The 25,705-nt window shown below is 55.5% G+C and overlaps 2 protein-coding genes across 9 annotated transcripts in view; both read left to right on the top strand.

The window, feature by feature from the left end:
- The window catches only part of NISCH (nischarin), a 34,169-nt gene extending 13,567 nt beyond the window's left edge, over positions 1 to 20,602 (top strand). The window contains exons 5-23 of one of the 5 annotated variants that reach the window (XM_053669269.1): positions 595 to 758; positions 1,060 to 1,155; positions 1,755 to 1,850; positions 3,505 to 3,657; positions 4,315 to 4,383; positions 4,918 to 5,103; positions 5,272 to 5,400; positions 6,579 to 6,692; positions 7,012 to 7,123; positions 11,087 to 11,211; positions 11,654 to 11,755; positions 12,408 to 12,457; positions 13,484 to 14,857; positions 15,828 to 15,833; positions 16,748 to 17,129; positions 17,610 to 17,766; positions 18,233 to 18,361; positions 18,852 to 19,013; positions 19,392 to 20,602. In XM_053669269.1, the coding sequence (XP_053525244.1) occupies positions 595 to 758; positions 1,060 to 1,155; positions 1,755 to 1,850; positions 3,505 to 3,657; positions 4,315 to 4,383; positions 4,918 to 5,103; positions 5,272 to 5,400; positions 6,579 to 6,692; positions 7,012 to 7,123; positions 11,087 to 11,211; positions 11,654 to 11,755; positions 12,408 to 12,457; positions 13,484 to 14,857; positions 15,828 to 15,833; positions 16,748 to 17,129; positions 17,610 to 17,766; positions 18,233 to 18,361; positions 18,852 to 19,013; positions 19,392 to 20,002 (4,217 nt within the window). In that variant the 3' untranslated portion in view covers positions 20,003 to 20,602. Of the gene's footprint in view, positions 1 to 594; positions 759 to 1,059; positions 1,156 to 1,754; positions 1,851 to 3,504; positions 3,658 to 4,314; positions 4,384 to 4,917; positions 5,104 to 5,271; positions 5,401 to 6,578; positions 6,693 to 7,011; positions 7,124 to 7,702; positions 8,688 to 11,086; positions 11,212 to 11,653; positions 11,756 to 12,407; positions 12,458 to 13,483; positions 14,858 to 15,827; positions 15,834 to 16,747; positions 17,130 to 17,609; positions 17,767 to 18,232; positions 18,362 to 18,851; positions 19,014 to 19,391 lie in introns of those variants that run through there. The other 4 variants (XM_037134672.2, XM_053669267.1, XM_053669268.1 and 1 more) reach the window with 4 other exon arrangements.
- A 2,186-nt stretch (positions 20,603 to 22,788) lies between these two features.
- Positions 22,789 to 25,705, top strand: part of STAB1 (stabilin 1) — a 31,332-nt gene continuing 28,415 nt past the window's right edge. For all 4 annotated transcript variants that reach the window (XM_037134801.2, XM_053669208.1, XM_053669207.1 and 1 more), the window contains exon 1: positions 22,789 to 22,948. In XM_037134801.2, the coding sequence (XP_036990696.2) occupies positions 22,868 to 22,948 (81 nt within the window). In that variant the 5' untranslated portion in view covers positions 22,789 to 22,867. The remainder of the gene's footprint in view (positions 22,949 to 25,705) is intronic.

The raw sequence follows: 25,705 nt of genomic DNA, 5'->3' as shown, positions 1-25,705 counted from the left end.
TGTAACGTGTTTTCTGTAAGTGTTCAACATCTTACCGCCTACCTCCCAACCCAGGGGGTGCCAGTGAGGATACTGAGGATGAGAAGCCGGATGATGTGCTTGAGGGCACATGGCTGAAAGGAGCAGATTGAGGACCAAATGCCAATCTTCCTGGCTCAGAACCTCTGCCTGTTCCCAGGCCCTGCAGTGTGCTGGCAACTTAGGCCCCACCTAACTTAAGACATTTGCATATTGGAGGTTGCATCATGGGTCTGTTGCCCACAATGCTGCCTTGCATCAGCTTTATCTTTGTTCAGTACTTCAGGTTTTAACAGACTCACTTCAGGGAGGCTCCCCAGTTGCACATTCCCATGGCCCTTCCCTCCTTTGTAATCGCATGTTCTGGGTGTGCCCTAAGCCCACCGCGAGTTCAGGAGGGCGACTGTTCCTGTGTGCCCAGGACTGTGGTTTTGTCCTGGTGCAGTGCAGCACACATAGCAGGTATTTGCCAAGTACCTGTTAAGTCTTAGCCAGGTGGGCAGATGCCCTGGCCACTTGACTGGGACTGGGCTGGAGGTGGACACTCACCCTCCATGTGGGGCATGGCTATTGCAGGAGAACAGCTCCTGGGGGCCGGTGAGGTCTTTGCCATCAGGCCCCTGCAGCTCTATGCAGTCACCGAACAGCTGCAGCAGGGAAAGCCCACGTGTGCCAGCGGGGACGCCAAGACTGACCTTGGGCACATCCTGGACTTCACCTGTCGCCTTAAGTACCTTAAGGTAAAGCTGCGGCAGCTCATTTGTGGGCATGGGACCTAACAGCTCACTGGCTGGCTGGGCCATCCCAGCAAGGAAGGCCAGCTGTGGTGTTCTTGGCTGTGAGCACTAGGGGGCAGTCATGACCCAGTGTCCTTTGCTCTATACCTCGGCTTTAGCCTGCTTTGTTGACCGGGTAAGTGCCCATCCTGCCATACAGCCAGGCAGAGCTTTGTTGGGTAGCAGTTGCTGTAGCGCTGCCCCGTGACATGGATGTGGAGCCATGTGACAGCATCCCTGAATCAAGCCATATCTGTGGCTGCAGGTTTCTGGCACAGAAGGACCTTTTGGGACCAGCAACATTCAGGAGCAGCTGCTGCCTTTTGATCTGTCAATATTCAAGTCTCTTCATCAGGTGGAAGTAAGGCCCGGGGCCCCTGGAGTGCAAGGCTGAGTCCTGCACAAGCATCATCTTGCTTGTGACCATGCAGCTAGAAGTGTTTCTGATGTTGGGTGCCTGGACTTGATTGTAAGATGTTGTTACTTTTGTGTTTGTCAGTAAGTGGCAGATTTCATCTAGGTAAGTAAGGCCAGCCTGAAGGCAGAGAAAGAGGGGCCACTGCTGCTCTTGGCTGGTCTGCAGGTCTCTGCCCCTGTCATGGGCAGCATTTGTCGTGAACAGGATGGAGCACCAGTGCCTGGCCCCTTCTGGGTCTCCTCGTTGCTCGAGTTGAAGTGTGAAAAGTCATCCCAAGGGTTGGGCAGAACCAGTTGGATGTCTTTCCCAAGGCAGGCTGACTGAGGGCTTTGAGAGTTCTCTGCCCTTGGCATGCCCACACATAACAGGGAATATTGTGCATTACTCACCATTGAACTCTTGGGTTTGTGATGCCAATTTTGTTACCATTTTAAAAATGAAAGGGGACTCCATAACGGATAATAAAAAATGTTGTTACAGCATCTGTTTCTCAAGCATGGCCTTTGTGTTCAGCCCTGAGACACAGCTGTTCCTTGTTCTAGATAAGCCACTGTGATGCCAAGCACATCCGGGGACTGGTCGCATCAAAGCCCACCTTAGCCACAATGAGTGTCCGCTTCTCAGCAACCTCAATGGAGGTGAGCACCCCGTTTCTTGCCTGGACACTGTCTGTGGGGCAGGGTCCTGTGCGGTGGTCTCCCCGGCGAGGGTGGGTATGAGTACTGCCAATATCGGAAAGCAGAAGCTGGATGTTGCCTGGGCCTGGGAAGCCACACACTCATGTGAGACCCCCCAGCTCTTAGCAGCGCCTGGGACGCTTTAGTCTCTACATCATCATCAAAAGCCATGACATTAAACAAGGTATTTTAAGGAACTGGGTTCCCTCCCCTGAAAAGAAAAGTCACTGGTATTTGACGAATGAATTGTTAAGTAGTGGCAAGTGGCAGGACATTTATTAGCTAGTTTGGGATAAATGTTTCTTTAAGCTTAAAAAACCCTGACTCAGCACTTGTTTATGTCTCGTTCTTAGTGAACTTGAATGAGACAGATGAAGTTGTGGATGTGTTAGGCCCTGTTGTTTGTATGTGAGCAACAGAAATATTCGAATGGAGAACATAAGGTGTCTTTTCTGTTTGGGATGCATCTTAGTAACATTAAAATCCTCTCCAGCCCTGGCTGGTGTGGCTCAGCAAATTGAGAGCCTGCCTGTGAACCACAGGGTCGCCGGTTCAATTCCCATTCAGGGCACATGCCTGGGTTGTGGGCTGGGTTCCCAGTTGGGGATGCATGAGAGGCAGCCACACACTGATGTTCCTCTCCCTCTCTTTCTTCTTCCTTTCTCCTCTCTCTAAAAATAAATAAAATTTTCTTTTAAAAAACCCTTCTATAGAAAAATAGTGGCTACTTCTATAACTTAGACCAGTGATTTTTCAACCTTTTCATTTCATAGCACACATAAACAAATCACTGAAATTCTGTAGGACACCACAAAATATTTTTCTGCCCCCCCAAAAGGTATCATTTTGATTCATTCACACTGGACGACTGTCGTTGTGCTGGCTGTTGTCATTTTTTTCTTTTTAATGACAATCTAAGGGAAAAGAGTTCATTGCCCCTGACTAAATAGGTACTGCATGTTTTAAAAATTGGTGGCTTAGGGTGTCTTATCAGTATTTGGACTTGGTGAAATTTGAGGCTTACTGGCTAAAAGAAAGAGGCTTGTTTCAAGAGCAAGGGTGCCAGGCAACTTTGCCCCTCCGAAGCACTTTATGCTGCCTGGCTCATGGGGACAAAAATGACCCACCAAGAGAAGTCTTGTGGGTGTGGAAAGTCAAAATGAGGACACCTGCATTCCTTCCCTGTGCTTAGTGCTGCTGCCTCAGGACTGTGGGGTTTGAACCCTGTGAAGTAACAGTTGAAAGGGCACAGTGAGGACCACAGCACCAGCTTGGAAAGCACAGTTGCCTGGAAATACCATGAATTCTGACCTTTATCCTCTGAGATTTAAGCCAGAAAAGGCATCATCATATAGATGGCAAAAGGCCCTTGTGAGCTTGGAAAGTATTTGCTTGTGAAGCAGGACTGTAACATATACCAAATAGCTGTTATGTTGCTAAGCTTTTCAGTTATTTCACAATTGTTTAAAGGCATATGAGCTGAAGCCCAACTTTAATGCAAGTTCACTTCCACATGCTAAATATGCTCAAGCCCTTCCTGAAATTTTGCAATGATTGCATTCCCAGTGAGTGTTGCGTGAGGGCCCAAGTGCGCTCAACAGATGTTCCTCCACAGGAAGTCCTCGTTCCTGAAGCCTCGGAATTTGATGAGTGGGAGCCAGAAGGCAGAGCCCTGGAAGGCCCCGTGACTGCCATCATCCCCACGTGGCAAGCACTGACCACTCTAGACCTGAGCCACAACAGCATCTCCAAGATTGATGAGTCTGTGGTATGCTGTCAGCAGGGGGCTCTAGGGTCTTCTCTGAATGCTGAGGTTGGGTATTTAACTTGGCTTTTCTGGAAGAACCACAGAAAACCTGGGCTGTGTGCATTGCCTGCAATTTTTTAATTGATTTCAAAATGGGATTATTTAAAATAAGTGAGATAGTGCTTAGAATCAAACAGTGCCTATTAATTGTATGTAAATTTGATATAAAAACACAATGAATAATGAAATTCACACTCAAGGAGTGAAGTAGAAAAATCACTCCACAGGTTCACATGTGCTCCTGGAAGAATGACATCTAGATGACATTTGGGAAGTAGTGTGATTCCTGTATTTGTGCCTCTTGGTGGGCAGGGTGGGAGAAGAAAGGTGAGCAGACTTCCTTTTCTGGGACCTTGCCATTTGTCATCTTCCTAAGCCAAGTACTCCGTAAAAATGGGTGTGTGTGCTCATCACTGGAGTCCCTTTGTGTTCCTGTAGACATGCTGCTGGGTAGGTGCTGGGAGGGGCCACATCAGTGGCCCTGCAGAGTTGGCCAGCCCAGGAGTCCAGGGTCAGAAGGAAGATTCCCAGGGTATCTGTCCACCACGTGCAGGGGTGCGTAGAGTCCAGCTTCCTAGAATAATGTCGAGTGTTGGTTTGTTCTTGTTTTTCCGCAAGAAACTGATTCCAAAGCTTGAGTTCCTGGACCTGAGTCACAATGGAGTGCTAGCCGTGGACAACCTGCAGGTAATTAATGTCTTTGGAGACCATCACCACTTATGGCCTTCTTACAGGTCCCTGAGAGTCCAGGAAGCTGACTCAGTCTTGGGAGTCGGGCCATACGCTGGAGTTTTCTCTCATAGTCACTTGAAAGGTATCTGGGTGTCACTGAGGTTTGTAGGAGCAGGGGCTGCTGCTATTTCTTTAGGGTCCCAGAGACACTCTGAGTGATTGTTGATGTAGTTCCCCAGAATTAGAAAAGATGCATAAATACAAAGCAAGCGAGATGAAGATGATGCACCTCCATCATGAAGATGCAAGTCTCATTTTCAAACTTCGCACCTACCCAGTTGTCTACGCTGCCTCTGCAGGGGATGCCACTGGGCTGTGGCAAGTGCAGGTGGAAAGAGGGAGTCCCCCCCCAATAATGGACAGAGGCCGTGGGTCTGGCCTGTGGAACTGACCATTTTAGGTTGGAGGCCCATCATATCATTAATGTCGGTCCCCTTTCTTTGGAGCCTTGACCTGAAATACTCTACCCTGTTCTCAATGCTGCCACAGCACCTGTACAACCTCGTGCACCTTGACCTGTCCTACAACAAGCTGTCCTCCTTGGAAGGGGTACATACTAAACTAGGGAACGTCAAGACTCTGAACCTGGCAGGTAACCTTCTGGAGAGTCTGAGTGGCCTGCACAAGCTCTACTCCTTGGTCAATCTGGATCTCAGCGACAACAGAATCGAACAGGTGAGCCATGTTCCAAAAGGACCTCAGGGTTGTGGGATGGCTGTGCCTTGGTGTTTATCACTTTAAAGAATGGTAAGCATTCTTTGATCTCAAAGAGGCCATCAAATGTGTCGTCATGTTGCCGAAGTGTTAAAAGAAGTGACGGGGAATGGAATTCGTGCTTTGCAGATGGAGGAGGTCAGGAGCATAGGCAGCCTGCCGTGTCTGGAGCACGTGGCTCTGCTGAACAACCCTCTGAGCATCATCCCCGACTACCGGACCAAGGTGCTGGCTCAGTTCGGAGAGCGAGCATCCGAGGTAGGCTGCCGGGGCGAAGGTGAGGTGGGTGTTAGCTTGGTCGAAGAGACAGTCTGAACTAAATCCACATCTTCACAGGCAGAACGAGGGGTGATGTCCAGTCCTTGCCTGCCTCAGAGGAACTTCCTCACCCTAAATGCCTTTCAGTTCTGGGAAGTCTGCTGCCTCCCCAGGAAAAAAACGCCCCCACCCTCCCTGCAGCCTGTCCTGCCAGTGGCCCAAGGCCACCATGGATCCCCATCAGATTCCCTCACATTGCTCTGTCAGAGCTGCGGCCCAGGAGGGCTCCCCAAGAGTCTTGAAGGCACAGACTAAGTGTGGAGGGACTACCTTCAGCTTGTTAAAATAACACTGATTATTGTAGACAAGGATCAGAAATAATTTAAAATAATCATGTTTCCTAGACAACTGCTGGGCATGAAATCTGACTATGAACCCGAAGGGCGCACCCACCTTTGCCGTAATAGCCTAGCCCAGTATCTGCTGCCTGCTGAGCACGTCTGGCCAGCTGCCACCATGCCAGCCAGACGGGTCTTTAGCCAGTTTTACCTGTCTCCTCAGCCTCAAGCAGGCCTCTTCCCCATTCTCCCAAATCCTGGGCCAGAAGGTACCTGGAAGTTTCCATTCTTCTCTCATCCTCCCTGCTCCCCATTTCTTTGTCCCCGAGTGTCACCAAGACAGTGTTCACAAGATGGCATCTCTTCCCCTCCTTGCTCCAGGCCCTTGGGACCTTCCCTCATTTGACCACACTGCCTGTCCCATGCTGCCTGCCAGCCCACAGCCCCTCCTACATTTGCAGATAGGGGTGCCACTTCTCATGCCTTTGTCCTCCGGTTCCCTCACCCAGAAGGCCTTCTCTGTTGCTCTTCATTGATCTGAGTTCTGCTGTCATTGGTGGGTTTGTTCAAGTCCCTACTTTCCCCCATCCCAGCCCCCTCAGTGGGCCCTGTGCTCTGCTTTACTTTTTTGGAAAGGGATTCCCAGCAACCAGCGGGCAGCGTGGAGCTTGCCTGGGCCACTCTGAGGAGCTCCCGGTCACTTCCTTCAGGGCTGAGGAGTTCACCTCCCAGTGGGTTGAGCCTTAGGGGGCCTGGCCCACACTCCGGCGGGACTCCTGCCAGTCTGCTCTCACCATGCTGGCCAGCCCCTGGGCTCATAGCTATTTCTCAACTCTGTAGGTCTGTCTGGACAACACAGTGACCACAGAGAAGGAGCTGGATACTGTAGAAGTGCTAAAAGCAATTCAGAAAGCCAAGGAGGTCAAGTCCAAGCTGGGCCACCCAGAGAAGAAGGTGGGTCTTTGTGTGGGAGTTGGGAGGAGTGGTAAAGAGCCAACAAGGAAGCAGCTGGCTCCGGTGGGCCTGGGCTGTGGGTGTACATAGAGCCACTGAGCCCTGGCTGCATGACCTTGGGCAAGTCACACCTGTCTGTGCTCATCTGTAAGGTGGTGGTGGTGATAGTGCCTGCCACACAGAGTTGTAAGGACTAGGTGAGACTGACTCACCATCCCCAGTGTTTGTGAGAACCTCTGGGTTTCTCCTCATCCTTGGCTTGTCAAGTTCTGTTCTTCTCGATCCTTCTCTCCTGGGCTGACTTGAGTACCCCTCTTAGGTTGGTGAGGACTGCCGGCTCTCTGCTGCCCCCTGCGTCAGACCCAGCAGCTCCCCTCCCACCATGGCTCCCGCCTCCGCCTCCCTGCCCCAGCCCATCCTCTCCAACCAAGGTAATCAAACATGTGGCTTTCTGCCTAGCAGAGCCATACAGGCCCTGTTGGACCCCCTGGCTGGGCTGGGGTTGGGGGGAGATGCTGGCACCTGCTCCCAACAGGGTTCAAACTCAGGGAAGGTGTGTGTAGCCTGCAAGCCAGCTCCTCTCTGGGTGGTACGTGGTGGGGGTGCCTGGCCTGATTTCGCTCTGTTTGTTTAGTGTAGGGCCTCCCTCCCCATTATTCTGACACCCACATCCAGTTTCTTCAGGATGCCACGGGGTATGGAATGGGGCCCTGAGGCTGCTCTCTGAACAGGCTCAGGGCTGCTGGCTCATTAGGACCCCACTCCCCTGCAGGCAGTGTGGGTGGATTGGCTCCTTATTAACGGGAAGCCAGGCCTTGTTACTTTTCCTGAGCTGGCTGCCCTGATCCCTGCACGGGGAGTGTGCTTTTGTCATCGCTTCATCTCTGTGGCTCAGCCCCAAAACACTGTTTGTGGCACCCGGACAGGCTGCCCAGGACCCATGGAAGACCACTCCCTTTCACCCGCCCACTGTCTTAGAGTTTTCAAAGGGCTTTCACCTCTGAACCCAGGCATCCTCGGAGATGAGTGAGTGAAGCAGGTCCCATGAGAGTGTCTGCTGGCCTGGCCCCCACAGAAGAGGGGAGGGTGTGCCGTCCCAAGTGGAGCCGAGGCTTGGGACACACAGGAAGGAACGCCGCCCGCCCACCCGGGCTCCTGGAGACGCAGAACTTGGTGTGAGGTCTTGGGAAAACAGTTTGACCCTATGTTTCAAGAGCCACAAAAACGTTCCCACACCTTGACCTGGTAACCCCATTGGTAGGGATTTTATCTTGGTGGGATAAGACAATGGGAAGGGGAGATCAGTGCTCACTGCAGCGTTATTTATGCTAGCAAAGCAGGGGATGTGACGAACGTCAGAGGATGAGAGGGAGATTAAGCTGTGGTGCAAAACACTGCAGCCACCACATAAGAGAGGAAGGCTGGGTAGGAAGAAGGGGCAGGGCCGTGCACCAAGGCCACAAGAGAGGTGTGGGAGAGCGCTCCTGAGAAGGGCAGTGATGCTAGGGGCCAGAGGGGTTGTCAGTTTGTTTTTGTAACACTTGACCGAGAAATTTTTATTTTTTTACATAAAGGGGGCGAGAAGTTTGTATCCCACTGAAGACGCTTCCCTGACCCCATATCCTGCCCTGGGGTCAAAGTCCTCTAGGCCAGGGCCCAGCTGGGTCTCAGTCAGCCTTTATGGAATTGATTGTGTGAGTGAGCCAGCAAGCAGAGAATAAGCTGGTAAAGAACAGACCTCAGGCAGAGTAGTGAGGCATCTGCCCCCAGGGCTACAGCTGCAGGCAGCACCCCCCGCCCAGCCGCCACCCCTTTGATGGTGAAGTCTTTGCACCAGCCAGACCCAGGCCTCAGCCTCACTTCCTCACTGCCCCCCACTTCTGGGGACACACCACCAAGTGGCTTACTGTAGTCTGTTCCTCTTTCCCAGCTTCTGGACATTTAGATGTTGTCTACAGATTTGCACCTCTTATAAATAAAACTGCAGTGGATGTATTTGTGTGCACATCTCTTTCCTTTTTGTGCGAAACAAAGATTGGGCCCCGAGTAAGCACTTTCCTGGTATCCCCTACCCCATCCTTTGAGTGCCTCTGTTTTGTACTGACTGTAGTCTAGGAAGGAGGCAGAAAGACGATCCCTATCCTTATTGCCTCAGCTCCAACCCCAGGGGGGGGGGGGTAATGGCAAGAAAATGTTGCTTTTCTTTCTCTCTAATATAGAGGAATCCACAGATATTTGTTTTTAGTCCTGTACTGCTGGATTTGCCCAGATGGCCATGGATTTCTCCCGCGTAGGAGCAGCTTTGCTCCCAGCCTGATTCCCTAAAGGTGCCTGTATTTGTGAATAAACTGGACAGTCAGGGGCTGCTTGAAAGGGAACTGTCCAGTGAACACCAGGCCTGTGGTCGTCTCGGGAGTTGTTAGCTTGTTGGAACCATGGAGGATTGTGACCGATAGGGGCTGATGTGTAAAATTCCAGGGCGGGCTCTAAGCAGGGTGCGGAGCTGATGGGGGCTGTAAACTAGTGATTAGGGGCTCCTGGGGGTCAGCCAGCTAAGTTTACATCCCAGCTTCCTTGGCTGTGTTCCCTCAAGCAACTTGCAGCCTCTCTGAAGCTCTGTTTTCTCGATTATAAAGCGTATACACCGTTTCATCAGTTCTAAGATGCACACATTTCTGCTTTGTTACTTCCCTGAAGTTGAGATGAGTCTTTAGTCAGTGGTGTCTCACAGTTGCTGTCAGCCAGCTGGTATTCGTGATGGAGTCATGTGAAAACCTTTCGTGGACACCTGCTAAGACCAAGAGGGCACCATTTCTACGCATCTTAGACGTGATGAACTGTGGTAAATAGTAGAGGCATACATGAGCTCACACCGGGGAAGCACTGGGCACTGTCCCTGGCTCATCGGGAGCGGGCAGTAAGGGCTTCCCTCTCCCATGTCCTTACTAGAGGTCTCAAGATGACCAAGGCAGTGCCCCTGAGGAACTTGAAGCCTCTTGGGGAGTGAGGTCTATACCCAAGGGCGAACAGGGCAGAATGATCTGGGGCATTTTGTAGAGGAAGAGGTGTATCTAGAGGAATTTGCAGCGGAGGTGGTGTGCGAGGGAGTCCTCAAAGGATGGGTAGGATCTGAGCATGTGAGGGAGGGGGAGGCTTCTCGGAGAGCACAATTCGCTGATGCATTGCTGTGTGCTTGCTGTCCTTCCTGCCTGTGCAGAGTCCTTGCTGCTTCACTTGTGCTGGGGAATGGGGTCTGGGCTTGGGCTGTTGGCCGGCCTACCCCATGGGCAGAAGACCTGGGCCACATGAGTCGTCTTGTTCCCAGGCAACAGCTGAGCCAGACTAGGGTCTGACCTCTGGGGGCTCTGAGTCATTTCACTGGACCTGGGGCGATGTGATAAAGCCAGGCTGTGGAGGGGAGCCCTGGGTTTCTCCAGGTTTCTGTGAAATGAGCCCAGACACACTATATTCATAAAACGGCTTCAGCAGGGGTTTAAAACACCCTGTGTTTCCAGGGTGCATATGTCAATGTGTGCTGTTCAGGGGAGGGTCGGTGGGACGTGTCCTGTGGCAAGCAGGCCACAGGGACTGGGTATGGGTTGTCCTGGAGGCCCTCTGCCCTGTGTGTCTGAAGCTCTGCGGAGATGTCAGAGTGGGCTAGGGCTGCATTTAGTCATTTTGCTATGAAGACGCTCTAGGAATGAACACATTTAAGGCTCTTGATGGACATATTGCCAGACTGCTCTCCCGACAGGTGGGCCAGCTCACACCCCAGTGCCCGCCTCTACCCAATTAGGCCAGGTCCAGGCAATGCAGTCAGTCTCAACTTTGCCAAAGTGAGAGACAAAACTGGTGTCTTACTCTAGCTTGCAGGCAGCTTCTGTGATTATTTGTGAAGGAGGGTGAACATTGTCTCCTCTGGTATCTCTTGGCCATTCTTCTGTGGAATGTGTCTGCCGCTTCACTGTCTCCTAATGGGATTTTTAGCTTTACCCCTCCCCGTGTTTGTCATCTGTAGCAGAGTTTCACAGATTAAATATAAATGTTTGTCAAATGTTGCAGGTACTTTTTCTCATTTCATTTGATTTTGATTTATCTTAGGTTTCTCTTTTTACTTATAAAAGTTTAGTTTATACGTAATCACACTTCAAATTCTTCCTTGGAATTTAGGTTCAGTAAGTCTCTCTCTCTACCCTGAGATTAGATAAGCAGTCATTTGTTCTTCAAATTAGTTTAAGGTTTCAGTTTTAACATTTCATTCTGTAATCCATGTGGCTGGGTTCAGGGGTCTGACTAGCCCCCACCGTGCTGGAATCCTGAGGGCCCAGCCCCGTTTGTTGAATGGCTGCTCTCCTTGCCCCGCTGTCCCACCCGCCTGCCCCTGGTCTCTCCAGGAATCATGTTTGTACAAGAGGAGGCCCTGGCCAGCAGCCTCTCGTCCACTGACAGTCTTACTCCTGAGGACCGGTCCATTGCCAGGGGATGCTCTGATTCCTTGGAGTCCATCCCTGCAGGACAGGTAATGCCTGCCCCCTACTGCTATGGGTTGCTTACCTCTGTGCCGGCTCTTTAAGGCTGTATGGAAGTAGGCGGTGGCCTGGCTAGAGTTGTAGCAGATGCTGCCGGTGCCTGGTGTACTCTGCTTTGTGGTTAAGGATCTGTGTTCAGTTCAGCCTCCTGCTCCCTCCCTCCTCTTCCCTCTCTCCCTCCCTCTCCCCCTCTGCCTCCCCCCCCCCCCCCCCCGCCATTAATGGGAATAGGCAGTTCTCTTTCAGTGGGCCCTGGGGGCCCAAACCAGATGACCTTTAGTCCTAGGGACTCCCCTAGGGAAGGCAGTTCAGAAGGTCCTGGGACGAGGGGGACGGGGCTCGTTTGAATTCCAAACCCAGCAGGAAGAGTTTCTCCCCTGCTGCCTGGCACCCCAGGGCCATTCTGCCCATTTCTGCATGTTACCCTGATAGTTTGGGACACGGTATAATTCCAGCACCTTCTCTGTGACTATTGATGGGGGTTCAGGAGCTTCTTCACATGTCCTGGGAAGAAAGGAGAAAGGCGAGTGTGTTGTGAGTGGCTCATTTGCCATGTGTGTGGGAAGCATGCTTGCTGCCTAGGCCTCTTTCCAGCCCTGTCTCTGTTCAGCAACAGAGTTATGGCCAGTGACCCTGAGTAGTTTGCAGAGTCCTTGCCCTGTCCCAGCACTCCTTGGCACTCTCTCCCTTCACCCTCCCTGGGGTCACATAGTAGGAAAGACGTTCCCTAGCCCTAGGTCTCCCAGTTGCTCAGAGATCTCTGGGAAGGCCTTGCTAGGAGCTGCGCAGTCCCTGTTTATTGTGACTTCTGCTAGCCAGTTACCCAGTCGACATGCTGTTCCTGTGGACCCTGTGGGGTGGCACAGGGAGCGCTCAGATGCCAGACCTAGAGGCAGAAGCTGAGCTGCAGAGTGACAAGAGGCTTTGGCCTAGGAGTTGGGAGTGTGGGCTAGGGGCAGACAGACCCAGTGGAGTATCAGCCCTGCTGTTCACTTGTGGCATAACTGGGCGTCTCTGCCTTCGGGGCCCAGAATCTGCCCCAAAGTGGAGCATGGTATGGCGAAGAACTTTTTGCGGGGCGGGGGGGGGGGGGTGGAGAACAGGGTACCTGGGTCAGGGCCCATCACCAATAAATGCCAGGGAATGGCTGCCAGGAAATGGCTGACCATATTTCCTTCTCTATCAGGCACCCTCTGAAGATTTCAGGGATATACCTGGAGCAGTTGGCGGTACCGGGTAAGGAAGAGATTAAGAAGGCCATCTGGATCTTCTGATATACTTGGGTGTGGGCTAGTGGTAACCGGTTGAATTTTGTTAAAAATCTGTTCACAGAAGTCCAGCAGAACTATCTCTTCCTTTAAATTAAGCGCAGATGAGATGAGTCCTGGCCCACATCTAAATTCGAATCCCTGAACTTTGCCTGACATAAGTTATCTTACACAAGGAGTTGGCAGATCAAGGCTGGTTTGGTCCACAGCATGGGAGCTAAGAATGATTGTTTCATTCTTAAAGGGCTGTTTAAAAATAGGAAAAAAAGATGATGTGGATGGGTTGCCCCCAGAGCCCGAAGTGCTTACTCTGAACCTTTGGGCAGGAGGTTTCCCAGCCCCAGTGCACACACTTTCATGAGGGCAGCAGTGGCCAAGAGGAGCTCGAGTTTATTTTGTTTTTAGAGAGATGGGAAAGGAGAGAGGAAGAGAAGGAAACATCAGTGTGTGGTTGCCTCTCACGCGCCCCATACTGGGGGCCCAGCCTGTAACCCAGGCATGTGCCCTGACTGGGAATCAAACCAGTGGCCCTTTGGTTCACAAACTGGCACTCAATCCACTCAGCCACAGCAGCCAGGGCGAGGAGCCCGAATTTAAATACGAAGGTCCAAGAGCTGCTGCCCCTAACAGGAGCTGTTGTCCTCAGGCGAGTGCATGCCCTGGAGCACCCACTGCCTCTGGGGCTCAGGGCCAGCGCGGGATGGCTAGTGTTTTGTGGTGCTTTTGTTGGGGAACCTGTGTGATGTGGGCAGGACTGCGCTGGACACCTGTCATCTGAGACTTGGGCATGTGGACTCTGAAGAAACTGGTGGTCCTCGCCTTCAGGCACTTCGGTTCCCTAGTGAGGCACTTGTCCTGGGAGTAGGGTCAGCTATTTAGCAGGCCTGGGAGACCCATGAGTTGGTTGTTTGGGACCAGGTGCAGCAGTAGGCCCGAACTTGAGAGGTGGGACGTCCAGCCTAGCGTGTCACTGACCTGACTTCTCCTCACACAGCCCGGAACACACAGAGCCAGAGGTCCAGGTGGTGCCTGGGTCCGGCCAAATCATCTTTCTGCCCTTCACCTGCATTGGCTACACAGCCACCAACCAGGACTTCATCCAGCGCCTCAGCACACTCATCCGGCAGGCCATTGAGAGGCAGCTACCTGCCTGGATTGAAGCAGCCAACCAGCGGGAGGAGGGCCAGGGCGAGCAGGGCGAGGATGACGACAATGAAGAAGAGGATGTTGCCGAGAACCGCTACTTTGAAATGGGGCCTCCGGACCTGGAGGAAGAGAACGAGGGAGGCCGGGGAGAGGAAGAAGAGGAGGAAGAAGAGGAAGAGGAGGGTGAGGAGGAGCGCCTGGCCCTGGAGTGGGCCCTGGGTGCAGACGAGGACTTCCTACTGGAGCACATCCGCATCCTCAAGGTGCTCTGGTGCTTCCTGATCCACGTGCAGGGCAGCATCCGCCAGTTTGCGGCCTGCCTCGTGCTCACCGACTTCGGCATCGCTGTTTTCGAGATCCCACACCAGGAGTCAAGGGGCAGCAGCCAACACATCCTCTCATCCTTGCGCTTCGTCTTCTGCTTTCCACATGGTGACCTCACTGAGTTTGGCTTTCTCATGCCAGAGCTGTGTCTAGTGCTCAAGGTGCGGCACAGCGAGAACACACTCTTCATTATCTCGGATGCCGCCAACCTGCACGAGTTCCACGCTGACTTGCGCTCATGCTTCGCCCCACAGCACATGGCCATGCTGTGTAGCCCCGTGCTCTATGGCAGCCACACCAGCCTACAGGAGTTTCTCCGCCAGCTACTCACCTTCTACAAGGTGGCGGGCGGCTGCCAGGAGCGCAGCCAGGGCTGCTTCCCTGTCTACCTGGTCTACAGTGACAAGCGCATGGTGCAGACAGCTGCCGGGGACTACTCAGGCAACATCGAGTGGGCCAGCTGCACGCTGTGCTCAGCTGTGCGACGCTCCTGCTGTGCACCCTCTGAGGCCGTCAAATCTGCTGCCATCCCCTACTGGCTGCTGCTCACACCCCAGCACCTCAACGTCATCAAGGCTGACTTCAACCCCATGCCCAACCGCGGGACGCACAACTGTCGCAACCGCAACAGCTTCAAGCTCAGCCGAGTACCACTCTCCACGGTGCTGCTGGACCCCACCCGCAGCTGCACCCAGCCTCGGGGTGCCTTTGCCGATGGCCACGTGCTGGAGCTGCTTGTGGGCTACCGCTTCGTTACCGCCATCTTCGTGCTGCCCCACGAGAAGTTCCACTTCCTACGCATCTACAACCAGCTGCGGGCCTCGCTGCAGGACTTGAAGACCGTGGTCATCGCCAAGACCCCTGCAACTGGGGGCCAGTCCTCTGAGGGCATGGTCAGGTGAGACTGAACACAGGTTTTGGGGCCAGGGGCATGAGGCTGCTATGTGCCCAGGGAGTCCACATCGCTGTGTCTGAGACCACTCGCCCCAAACCGCGTCATGAGCACCTGCAGTGTGTGAGTGGGCCCAGGGTGAGCCCGGCTTCTCAGCTGCCTCTCAGTTCCTGACCACCCTCAGAGTGTCCCTGTCTCTCTTGGGCTTGGCACTGGGCTGCTTCTCCTCTCCCAGGGTTTCAGAAGAGGCCTAAGAAAGCTGTCCTTTCACAAGGACAGTCTGGCCGAGTCCCTTGCCACTCTTAGGTCTGCGTGGCTGAATCTGGGTTCCTGGGCTCCTGCCACCAATGCAGCACAGGCTGGGGAGGTGGCCCCTGACCGTGTACGGCCTCCTCAGCTCTGCTCCGCCAGGCCTCGGCACAGTCTCTAGGAGCCGAGCCACCCACCCCTCTCTGGCCCAGGGGCTGCTTTAGGTGCCCCCTGCCTGACACCCAGCTCCAAGGCTGACCCTGTTGAGAGCCACACAGCCCTTTTCAGGAAGACCTGGGTTGCTGATGGGCCCTCTTTCTGCATGTAGTTTGGGGAGTCCCTTCCGAAGGAACCTGTTGGCTTAGAGCGGTGAGGTCTGAGTGTGTGGGAGGGGTGGTGACCTTGTGCAAAGCTCCATTTCTTCTGAGGGATACGGAGGCACCAAGAGGGAAGGAGTGCCAGCTGGCAGCCCCGTCCTGTTCATTTTCACTGTCCTCTCTACCCTACTTCTGCTCCCTGAGCCTCGCTCTCCTTGGGCTTCCTCCCTGGGATTTCCTGTGGGCTGCCTGGGGCTGGGGCGGAGGGAGCCTGGGGGCACGGTCACACCCACAGCTCACCTCCACCTGGGGCTTGAGGGACCTGTGCCCTTAAGGGCACCCGTGTTTCCTTTTATTTGTCTCCCTTCTGTCCCCAAACACAGCCCAGCTCACCGTCTCTTCCATGCTAGTGGACGGTGGAGGCCGTGTTCTCAGCCCGGCCCCTCACTCCCACCTGCACCCCCCAGCCGATGCCTTCCAACCTCTTCTTGGCTGAATCGGGTGCCCCTCTTGTGCCCAGCTCAAATCCCATGTCCTCCAGAAACCCCGGATATCTAGGTGCTGGAGAACAGCTTGTGCCCAAGGTGGCCCTGCACAGCCATCTCTTCATCTCCCTGCCCCTGTGCTACGGCTTTGGTGACATTTCCCTGCCACCCCAAAGCCTGGCTGGAACCTGCCCTCAGTGGGGACTCTGCAGAAAGAGGCCCTTGCTTTGTTCTCACAGACACATCTGCCCTGTGCCAGCAGGAGGACAGCCCAGAGGCTTCTCAGGGACATGTGGCCCAGTGCAAGGTCAGAGCCCCAGGCATCGGACTTGATAGCTGGACTGACTAATTGATAAGACAGTATCCACAGGCTTTAAGGGTTCTGAGCATTTTTGATCTAGGGCTTAGAACAGACCAGTGAAAACTTAGCGTGACCATGTGCCTTTATGGCCAGGTTGGGGGGGGGAGGGGGAGGGGGAGCCTGAGCCACCTGAGGAGGACCCAAAGGCAGAGGGGCAATTTGAGCTTTTGATTCTCAGACCTGAGTGTGCCCAGGCCCCAGCCCTGGGCACCTGGGGTCGTGCTCTGGACTCGAGTGGCATTTCTAACACTGCTACCACCTTCCTAGCCTCAGGTGCCAGATGGCCTATCTTGCTCCCATCTGCCCATCTCCCTCCCAAGAGAAAGGCCCTGAGTACTTTTTTCCTGCTGTTTTCCCTTCCCTTTGAGAACTAGATGATGAAATCCCAGGAGACCCCAGAAGTGGAGTGTGGGACACACATTTTCCTCACACTCAGCAGTTGCACGTATGATGAGTCTCCATTTGGGTCCACATCTTAATGTAGTGTTTCTTGGGGCATTGGGAGATGCAGCAGTGACCAGCGTCCGCCGGACACTCGGGCAGAGGCTGTAGCTCCAGCCCCAGGCCCAGAGGAGGTGCCAGTCCCGGCCCCAGTGGAGGTCCCAGCTCTGGCCCAGGCAGAGGCCTCAGGCTCAGAGGAGACCCCAGCAGAGACCCCGGCTCCAGCCTTAGTGGAGGCCTCAGCCCCGGCGGAGGCCTTGGCACAAGCTGAGGCCCCTGCGCAGTACCCAAGCGAGCACCTGATCCAGGCCACCTCAGAGGAGAATCAGATCCCCTCCCACCTGCCTGCCTGCCCATCGCTCCGGCACATTGCCAGCCTGCGCGGGAGCGCCATCATTGAGTTCTTCCACAGCAGCGTTGCTGAGGTAGTGGCCTGGGTGCGGGTCTTGCTGGGTGGTGCTGGTGTGGAGAGGTAGCACAGTTGGTCCTGGGGGTGTGGCAGAGCTCACATTGGGGGCAGCCTCCAATTCTCTGACCTCCGTGTACCAGCTTTCCCCCCGCCAGCTTCAGCTATTCAGAACTTTGAGGGCCCTAGTTGGGAGGTCCTGGACTGCCCTCTCGTCAGTTGTCCTATCACGCCACTCCTCTCCTTGGGCCCCTGGCAGGCCCCACTGCACACCCATCTTTCACCCCTCAAGTCCTCTCTGCTTCCAAGTCAGTCCATTGACAAGATGCAGTGATGGTCCTAAGTCTCCCTTCCCAGGCTCTGGGCATGTCACCAGGGTGGTGGAGCTAACAGGGTGCCCTGCCCAAAGGTCTGTTATCAGGCACAGTCTGGAAGAGAACTGCATGTTCTGCCTGGCCCTGCTTTCCTGCAGGCCCAAACCCAGCCCCTTTGTGTCCAGGTGGAGAACGAGGAGCTGAGGCACCTCATGTGGTCATCAGTGGTATTCTACCAAACCCCAGGGCTCGAGGTGACCGCTTGTGTGCTGCTCTCCACCAAGGCCGTGTATTTTGTGCTGCATGACGGCCTCCGCCGCTACTTCTCTGAGCCACTGCAGGGTAGGCACCGGGGCCTGCTGCCGTCCAGGGAGCTGGGAACCCACTCCTGAGAGGGGCTCCGTCGTACAGCCAGTCATGAGGCCTCAGGAAGCGGTGACTCAGCTGCACAGAACTGAGAATCTTATGGGGTCGGAGGGGTGAAACAGCACTTCCCCCCACCCCGCTCTGTTGTGAGGGGCCTAAGGCCAACCAGGGCCCAGCAGGCACCTGGGCACTAAGCCGTGAGGAGGTATTGAGCAGCCTCTGCTCCTTGGGGCCTCAGTGGAAGGCCCTTGGTGACTTTCTGAGCCAGGCACTGCTCAGACCCTAGAATACATTGCCCATGAGGCCTTGTGTGCGTGGAGGGTGGTGGTGGCTCCACGGCAGCTGGCCAGCCAAGGGGACCCATTTCTGCTGGACTCAGCTGTGCACCCAGGCTCTTCATGCTCGCCTGGCACGGCCATCACTGCCCTTCTCTCCACCACAGATTTCTGGCATCAGAAAAACACTGACTACGACAACAGTCCCTTCCACATCTCCCAGTGCTTTGTTTTAAAACTCAGTGACCTGCAGACAGTCAACGTTGGGCTTTTTGACCAGTATTTCCGGTTGACAGGTGAGTGACCACTGCTTCGTCCTATTTTAGGTGGAGGCCAGTACCAGTGGGCTTCTACCCTCCATGCGTGGGTGCACTATCACAGGCAGGGCTATCTCTGTGCTCACAAGCCATTTCACTGTGGGAGGAAGCAGCTTCAGGAACTGCTGAGAGTGCAGGACTCACCCACCACCGGGGCTCAGAGTGGGAGGGGCACAGGCAGCTCAGGCCCTGTGCTCAAGGGCAGGATGTTTCTGACTCACACTTCCTGAAGAGAGAAAGCTAAGCTCTTTCTCTAATGTCTCCGTATCCCCTTCCAGAAAAATGTCACAGCCCTTCCGCCTGAGAGATGGCTACATCCTCAGGCCCTGTGTTGCTTTCCCACATGGGCCTTCCTGGCCCTGGCTCTGTGGCCTTCAGCTCCACGTTGACCTGCTAGAGACTGGAGATAGCTTCAGGGGCAGGGTTTGAGGGGGCAGCTGCCTGCAACCCTGACCAGCCCCTTCTACAGGTTCTTCCCCCATGCAAGTGGTGACTTGCTTGACTCGGGACAGTTACCTGACACACTGCTTCCTTCAGCACCTCATGGCGGTGCTTTCCTCCCTGGAACGCACGCCCTCACCTGAGCCTGTCGACAAGGACTTCTACTCTGAGTTTGGGAACAAGACCACAGGTACCCTTGCCCGGCTCAGGCTGTAGACAGGCCATCGGCCTTCTCGTCAACCCCAAGGGCTGCAACTCACCTAGAGTGCCTCTCTGCTTCTCTTTCTCACTTTTTCCTCTCTCGGGCTTAACCAGCTAGGGTTTTCCATGGCAAAGTCTCTATCCCAGCAAACCCTCTACCGTCTGGTAGACGCAGCCCAAGTGTCTGCCCTGCTCTGGGCTGCAGGGCTGTGTGTCTGCAGCTGGGCATGGAGCTTGCAGTGCTCTCGCCCTCCTGTGACGGGCGGCACCTCATGCCACTGCCTCTGGGCGGCACGGGGCTGCTGATACTCCCAGCCCCCCACAGACCAGTTCCAGGCTGCAGCCCTAGTGGCATCTCTCTCTGCAGGGAAGATGGAGAACTATGAGCTGATCCACTCCAGCCGTGTCAAGTTCACCTACCCCAGCGAGGAGGAGATCGGGGACCTGACGTTCACTGTGGCCCAGAAGATGGCTGACCCAGAGAAGGCACCAGCACTCAGCATCCTGCTGTATGTGCAGGCCTTCCAGGTGGGCACACCACCACCTGGGCGCTGCAGGGGCATGCTGCGCCCCAAAACGCTCCTGCTCACCAGCACCGAGATCTTCCTTCTGGACGAGGACTTCATCCACTACCCACTGCCTGAGTTTGCCAAAGAGCCGCCACAGAAGGACCGATACCGGCTAGATGATGGCCGCCGCGTCCGGGACCTGGACCGCGTGCTCATGGGCTACCAGACCTACCCGCAGGCTCTCACCCTCGTTTTTGATGATGTGCAAGGCCATGATCTCATGGGCAGCGTCACCCTGGACCACTTCGGGGAGGTGCCGGGCGGCCTGGCCAGAGCCGGCCAGGGCCATGAGGTCCAGTGGCAGGTGTTTGTCCCCAGCGCCGAGAGCCGTGAGAAGCTCATCTCACTCTTGGCCCGCCAGTGGGAAGCCTTGTGTGGCCGGGAGCTGCCTGTTGAGCTCACTGGCTAGCCCAGGTTGCAGCTGGCTCTTGCTGCCCGCCGTGGCCAGCCTGGCATCCACTCAGCGCAGGAAAGCAGGCTTGCTCTCTTCTTTTAAAAGCGATTTCTCCTCCTCATTGTATCTTCATTTGACCGTCCTCCCAGAGAATGTGAACGTCCGTGTTCAGTTGATTCTTTCTAGTCCCAGGAGTGAAAAGGCCGGCTCCTCAGGGCCCTCCATGTGCCCCTGGCCTCCTGTGGATCTGTCGTCTACCCGTGGTGGTGTGTGGCCAGGCACAGCAGTGTCGTATCTTCTGTCTAGGACTGTTGTCAGCACATGGTGTCATGGGTCCTGTTTACTCTTGCACATGTTTTTTCCTGAAACGTCAAGCCCAGTCTTAATTGATGTTGCTGTTGTGGGTGTTTGCTGCTAACCATGAAGCTGGCAGCAAAATGCACATTGGAAGTTTCCACCCTGTGCAGTTTTCCAGAGTGGAGGCTTCTGGTCCAGACAAGTGGGAGAGCTTTGGGGGGGGCAGGAGCCCCCCAGGCCTGGGGACCTAGAGCTGCCAGCACTGGTATGAATTCTGTTGCCTATTTTACGCGTTCCAATAAAGTAGAGTTTGGCACAGTCTGAGTCTTTTATTCAGCATCCTCTGGGGCCTGAAGTAGAGAGACACAGGAAGGTGAGGTGTTAGGGGAAAGGGTCAGGGGAGCGGCAGAGGGGATGGAAGGCAAAGGAAGTGTCTCTCCCAGGGCCAGAAGTTGGGCGGGTGGCACTAGAACCTGAGGGGTGGGGGCAGGTGTGAGTGAGGCCCTTTGGACAGGGCCGTGCGGGGCTGCAGCTAAAGCACAAGCCTCTGGGCACACCTGGCACACAGGCTCACCGCCCTCCGCCTCCGGTCGGGCGTCACCCCTGGGTCCAGCCCCACCAAAGGCTGCAGTCTGTTGTGAGGGTAGGGCCTAGAGTCTCAGATTCTTTGCCGCATGGGTCTTGGGGGTCTCTTCAAGATGGCTGCAGGGGGCAGCCAGTGGGGAGTGGCCTGAGGTGTGGATCGTGGAGAGGAGGGCCGTGCCCACCTGTGCTTGCTCATGTCCTAGGAGGTGGGGATTGCTTCAGGAAGCCCTGCTGATGTAGCTAAGACTTCCTTGGGACCCAGACGCTGTGCCCACCCTTACTTAACCCATTCCTAACCCAAGAACAGGGTTCTTAAGCCCTTCCTGCCTCCTTCTCTCATCCTGGTCCAGTCAGGATCCTCCATCCCCAAGGCGTAGGTCCCCAAGGTGTAGGGCTTGTGGGCAGGATTAGGGAGGAGGTGAGTGGGGAGTGACCAAGCCGGCTCCCAGGCCCGCTTCTGCTCTCAGTTTTCCCTGGGTGCCAGCTGGGTGGGGATTTCGGCCTAGAGGGCCCATCACCCTCTAGAAGACTGGGGCTATGGGGGCCCCTAAAGAGAGGGTCTCTCCACTGAACCCGTTAGCCAGATGACAGACCAGCCCAGTGGCCCCACCAACTGGTAAGGGGAATGGGAGCCTGCTGAGGATATGTAGGAGGGGGCATGTGACAAGGCTTCCCCCAGTCAGGCCATTATCAAAGGCACTTACAAATGGCCATCTACCTCGGCCCTCTGTAAACAGGACAGTGACAACCAGAGGCAGGTGCACCGTACCCAGGCAGGGCACACACAGGCCTCGCCACCTGGGCTATACAGCCCCACAGCCCAGCATGTCAACAGTCCACCCAGCCTGGGTCCAGTGAGGACTTGACCTGTTGCGGAGGGGCTGTGCGGTGTTGGCGGAGCACTCTGCAGGCAGCAGTCTTGGGACTGGATCTTCACGATGCTTAGCTGAGCAACCTTAGACAAGTTACCTACCCGCTCCAGGCCCATTTGCCCACCAGTAACAGAGAGGTCGTAAAAGTAGCCACATTCCCCCTTTCATTCATTTGTTCCACAAATCTGCATTGAGCATCTACTGTGTGTGCTGGACAGACACTGTCCCTGTTCTCTCATAGTTGACATTCTAGCAGGTGACAGAAAATTAAATAAACTAGGGTCAGCTTGTGGCCAGTGCTACTATGATGAGATGAAGGCTAATGACCTTTGGCCCGAGACTGGACCTTGAGGTCAGTCCCTGAGAGAAAGTCTGGAGGGGTGGCTGCTTGACGTGGCTGGGGCAGAGTGAGGGAGACAGCGAAGGCCGGAGGCCGGCCTCGTGTGGACAGCTGTGCACAGGGCTCCTGAGTGGAGAGCAGATGGGTCAGGAGGCAGAGCACCGAGAAGGCCCTGGGGTGGGCGGGGGCGGAGAAGGGAGATGTAGAGACAAGGTTGGGGCCGGACTAGTCAGAGGGGTAACTGGGGCATGTGAGAGGAGGAGCAGTCTGCTGTCCACTCAGCACAGAGCCCAGCAGAGAGTCAGAGGCCTGGTCTTGCCCTCAGCAGTGGGAGTTTGAAGCAGACAGACCTGATTCAGGGGCTGAGCACCCCCTCCCCGGTCCCCAATTAGCCTCTGCAGAGGTTTGGGGAAGGGAGTTGTGTGCATTTGCATTTGAATTTTTTCCCAACCTCTGATAGACCCCAGGTTTGTGGCTAATGGTGGACTTGGAGACTGTGATGCCAGGAGAAGGGTCCTGGGGTCAGGAAGCCCCAAGCAGGGCATAGGCCATCCATGCAGGGGTCAGTAGCCAGCACCTTCCCTTCCGCCTGCAGGCTGCTGATAGGCAGGAGGAAATCCTGGCGGGTTCCTGTGGGGTGAGCTGGCGGGGCCTCCAGGCTGCTTTTAAAGCAAGTGCCCGCCCCCATCGCACTTGCCCGCCCTGTGCCTGCCTCCCGGAGCTCATTCCCCTCTCAGGCTGCCCCAGCTCCGTGCTGGACAGTGCGCCCGCCAGCTGCCGCTAGTCATGGCAGGGTCCCCAGGCCTCCTCCTGCTCTGCCTCCTGGCCTTCTGCCTAGCAGGCTCCAGCACCGTCGGGGGGCAGAAGGTGAGTGTGAGCCAGTCGCAGGGGGTTATCCAAGTGTTCAGGCCCTGCTGGCCAGTGGTGGGAGCAGGGAGGGAGTGTCCACAGATCGGGCACAGCTCTGGGGACACGTGGTACGTCTAACCCTCCCTGAGCAGTCCGGAGGACCCGGCTGTCGTGTCCATCTCCCTAGGCCGAGGTCGGTGTATGGCTGCTTGGGGTGGCAGGGGTGGCAGCCTGCCCTCCTCTAACTGTACCCAGGCGGTAGGCCGCGCAGTGCTGTGTGGTGCAGTGCGGTGCGGCGTGGTGTGGGCAGCCGTCCTCAGGCCTCCCCACCTGAGAGTGAGCGGCACTGAGCCGGGCCCATCCCGCTGCCCAGCCCAGACCGAGGCCCGATTTCTATGTGGTCCTGGACTGGGGATTAGAGGTATGATCACCTCCAACCCTTGAAGGGCTGACAAACTGGGACTCCCGTGGCGCAGGCTTATACGTGCTAGGGTGTGTGTGCCTGTGCCCAACCCCAAGAGTGCCCAGAGGCAGAATGAGGTCTACTGACCCCAGTTTCCCCGGGTAGACAGCCACCAATGATAATAACCTTACCCCTAAGAACTGCCATTTATTGAGCCCACAGCCCTGGTACACTCAGTATGAGCCCCCTCCAGCCCTCAGCCCCTGGGCAGTGGGTCCTGTGGTTCTCCACCGGAGGACAAGGCCCCAGGATGTTGAGAACAGGTCAGTCCAGCTCCAGAGCGGTGCTCCAGTCACCACCTGCGACTCCATCCAGCAGCAGGAGGGTCCTGGTGTGGGGCCTGCAGGTCCATGCGCGCCCCTCCAGGCTGCCCCTCTGCAGGCCCCACAGAAGGGATGATGTCCCCACTGGAGTGTCTGGAAAAGCCTTCCACCCTAAGTATGGAGATGGAGTCACCCGGCTGGAGCCTGTCTCCAGGTCGGGGTGCCCTCGCCTGTGAGGCCAAGTTCACCTGATTCTTGGGGTAACTGCTGCTGCCCCATATCACTAACAGGCAGACAGGTCCAAGAGAGAAAGGGTTTGCCTAGGATTCCACTGCCAAGCAAAACCAGGACAGGCCCTGGGCACCCTGCCACCTTCGGTCTTTTTCTCTTGTACTCCTTGTGGTCCCTTGGAGATCTCTTGGAGACCAAGAGGAAGGAAAGAGACCATGCCATGCTCAGGGCCAGGTCGGGGTTGGGGAGCGGCAGATCTGTATTTGAAAAGGTGACAGTGACGGCGTTACTGGTAGCAGAGGGTTACAAGCTGATCCTGCAGGCGTGTTCCTGCTCCCTCCCCGCTTCAGTTTGCCCATGTGTACGGGAATTTCAGACTTGCTCCCTCCAAGTGTTCTGGAAACAGGGGTCAGGGAGGGGCTTTGGGAGCGACGTTTCCCTTGTCAGAGCCCCATGGTTCTGCCCATCTCTAAGCCTGCATTCTGGGGCTGGGGCTCGGGCTCAGCCAGCCTGGGCCCGGGGAGAGGGGCCCAGGGGTTCTCATTGGCAGGGATACCCTACTGCTGGCCTCCTTGCACACACTCTCAGTCACTCGACCCTAGCAGCACCCCACGTTGTGTGAGGACCACAGTAAATGTTAGGAAACTGAGGCTCTAAGGGGAAGGGATAACCTCTGGTTCACATGGCCAGTGGCAGGCAGATGCTGGACTGAAACACAGGTAAATTCAGGCACTAGAGGCATGGAAGGCTTCCTGGAAGAGGAGAGTCTTAGCACCTGTCCATTCAATAGTCTAACCAAGCACGTCCTTTGTGATAGGGGTGCTCTTGTGCCGACAGAGCCTCGGTCTCCAGCGGGGGCCTGAAGGCAGCGGGGCATTGATCTAGGGCAGGGAATCGAGTAGGAGGGTCCCTTCCTCTGAGGGAGTTCAGGCTCTGGGCCCTGAACCCCAGCTTGGGGGAATTCCTTCCACCTTCTCACAACAGATCCAATGCCTCGTATCTCCTCAACTTCCCCAGCAGCATTTCCGTGGGAAGCAGACAGTGCAAAATCAGCTCTGGATTTGGGCAGGGAGGGGTCAGCACCTGCCTGGCTCGGGCAGATCCTGAGGTGCCCCCAAGAAAAAGGGAATCTGATTCAGCACTTGGACATGGTCCAGCTGCACCCTGCCCAGTGGGCCCAGCAGTGAGACTGGGAATAGGCTGCCGCACAGAGGGAGCCCGAGTTCTGTAGGGTGGCCCCAGAACTGCCTACTGGCTCATCCAATCATCACCACTTCACACACATTTATAAAAGAGATGCTCCAGGAATGAGTGTCCACCATGGGACACAAGGCTCCGGCCTCCTCCTGTGCCTGGAATTCGCCCACCACTCTATCAAAAGAGTAAGGAGAGTGCGTTCTCACAGCCCCTGAGCCCCTCTCCAGGGCTGACCAGCATTCCTCTAAGAGCTGGTCTCTGGGCCAGTGGTGACTATGCTGGCAGCTGTGCCCAGCTAGCTGGCCAGGTGGCCCTCAGGGCAGCCCATCGCCCACGGAGCCTCTGCCCTGAGCCAGCAGCTGCCTGACCCTGGAGTTGCCCAACTTCCTAGCCGCTCCCTGGCTCAGCAAAGACGGAGCCTCTGATGAAGAATGAGACCACACTCGTAGCCCACAGCTTGGCCTGAGGCTGCTCACAGCAACTTCCCTCTGCAGACCGCAGAGGCATGAGCGGAAAAGGCCAAATCACAGCAGCCGAGAGACCGTTTCTCCCCTTCTGCTGAGAGGCCACACATATATTGGGTTCTAGGAAAGAGGTGTCCTGGGCTCCCTCCCTTCGGAC

This window comes from Artibeus jamaicensis, unplaced genomic scaffold (genome assembly GCF_021234435.1).
Source record: "Artibeus jamaicensis isolate MK-2021 breed Jamaican fruit bat unplaced genomic scaffold, CSHL_Jam_final contig_519, whole genome shotgun sequence".
Taxonomy (NCBI): domain Eukaryota; kingdom Metazoa; phylum Chordata; class Mammalia; order Chiroptera; family Phyllostomidae; genus Artibeus; species Artibeus jamaicensis.
The sequence above is the reverse complement of the archived record's forward strand: the minus strand, read 5'-3'. Positions and strand labels throughout refer to the sequence as shown.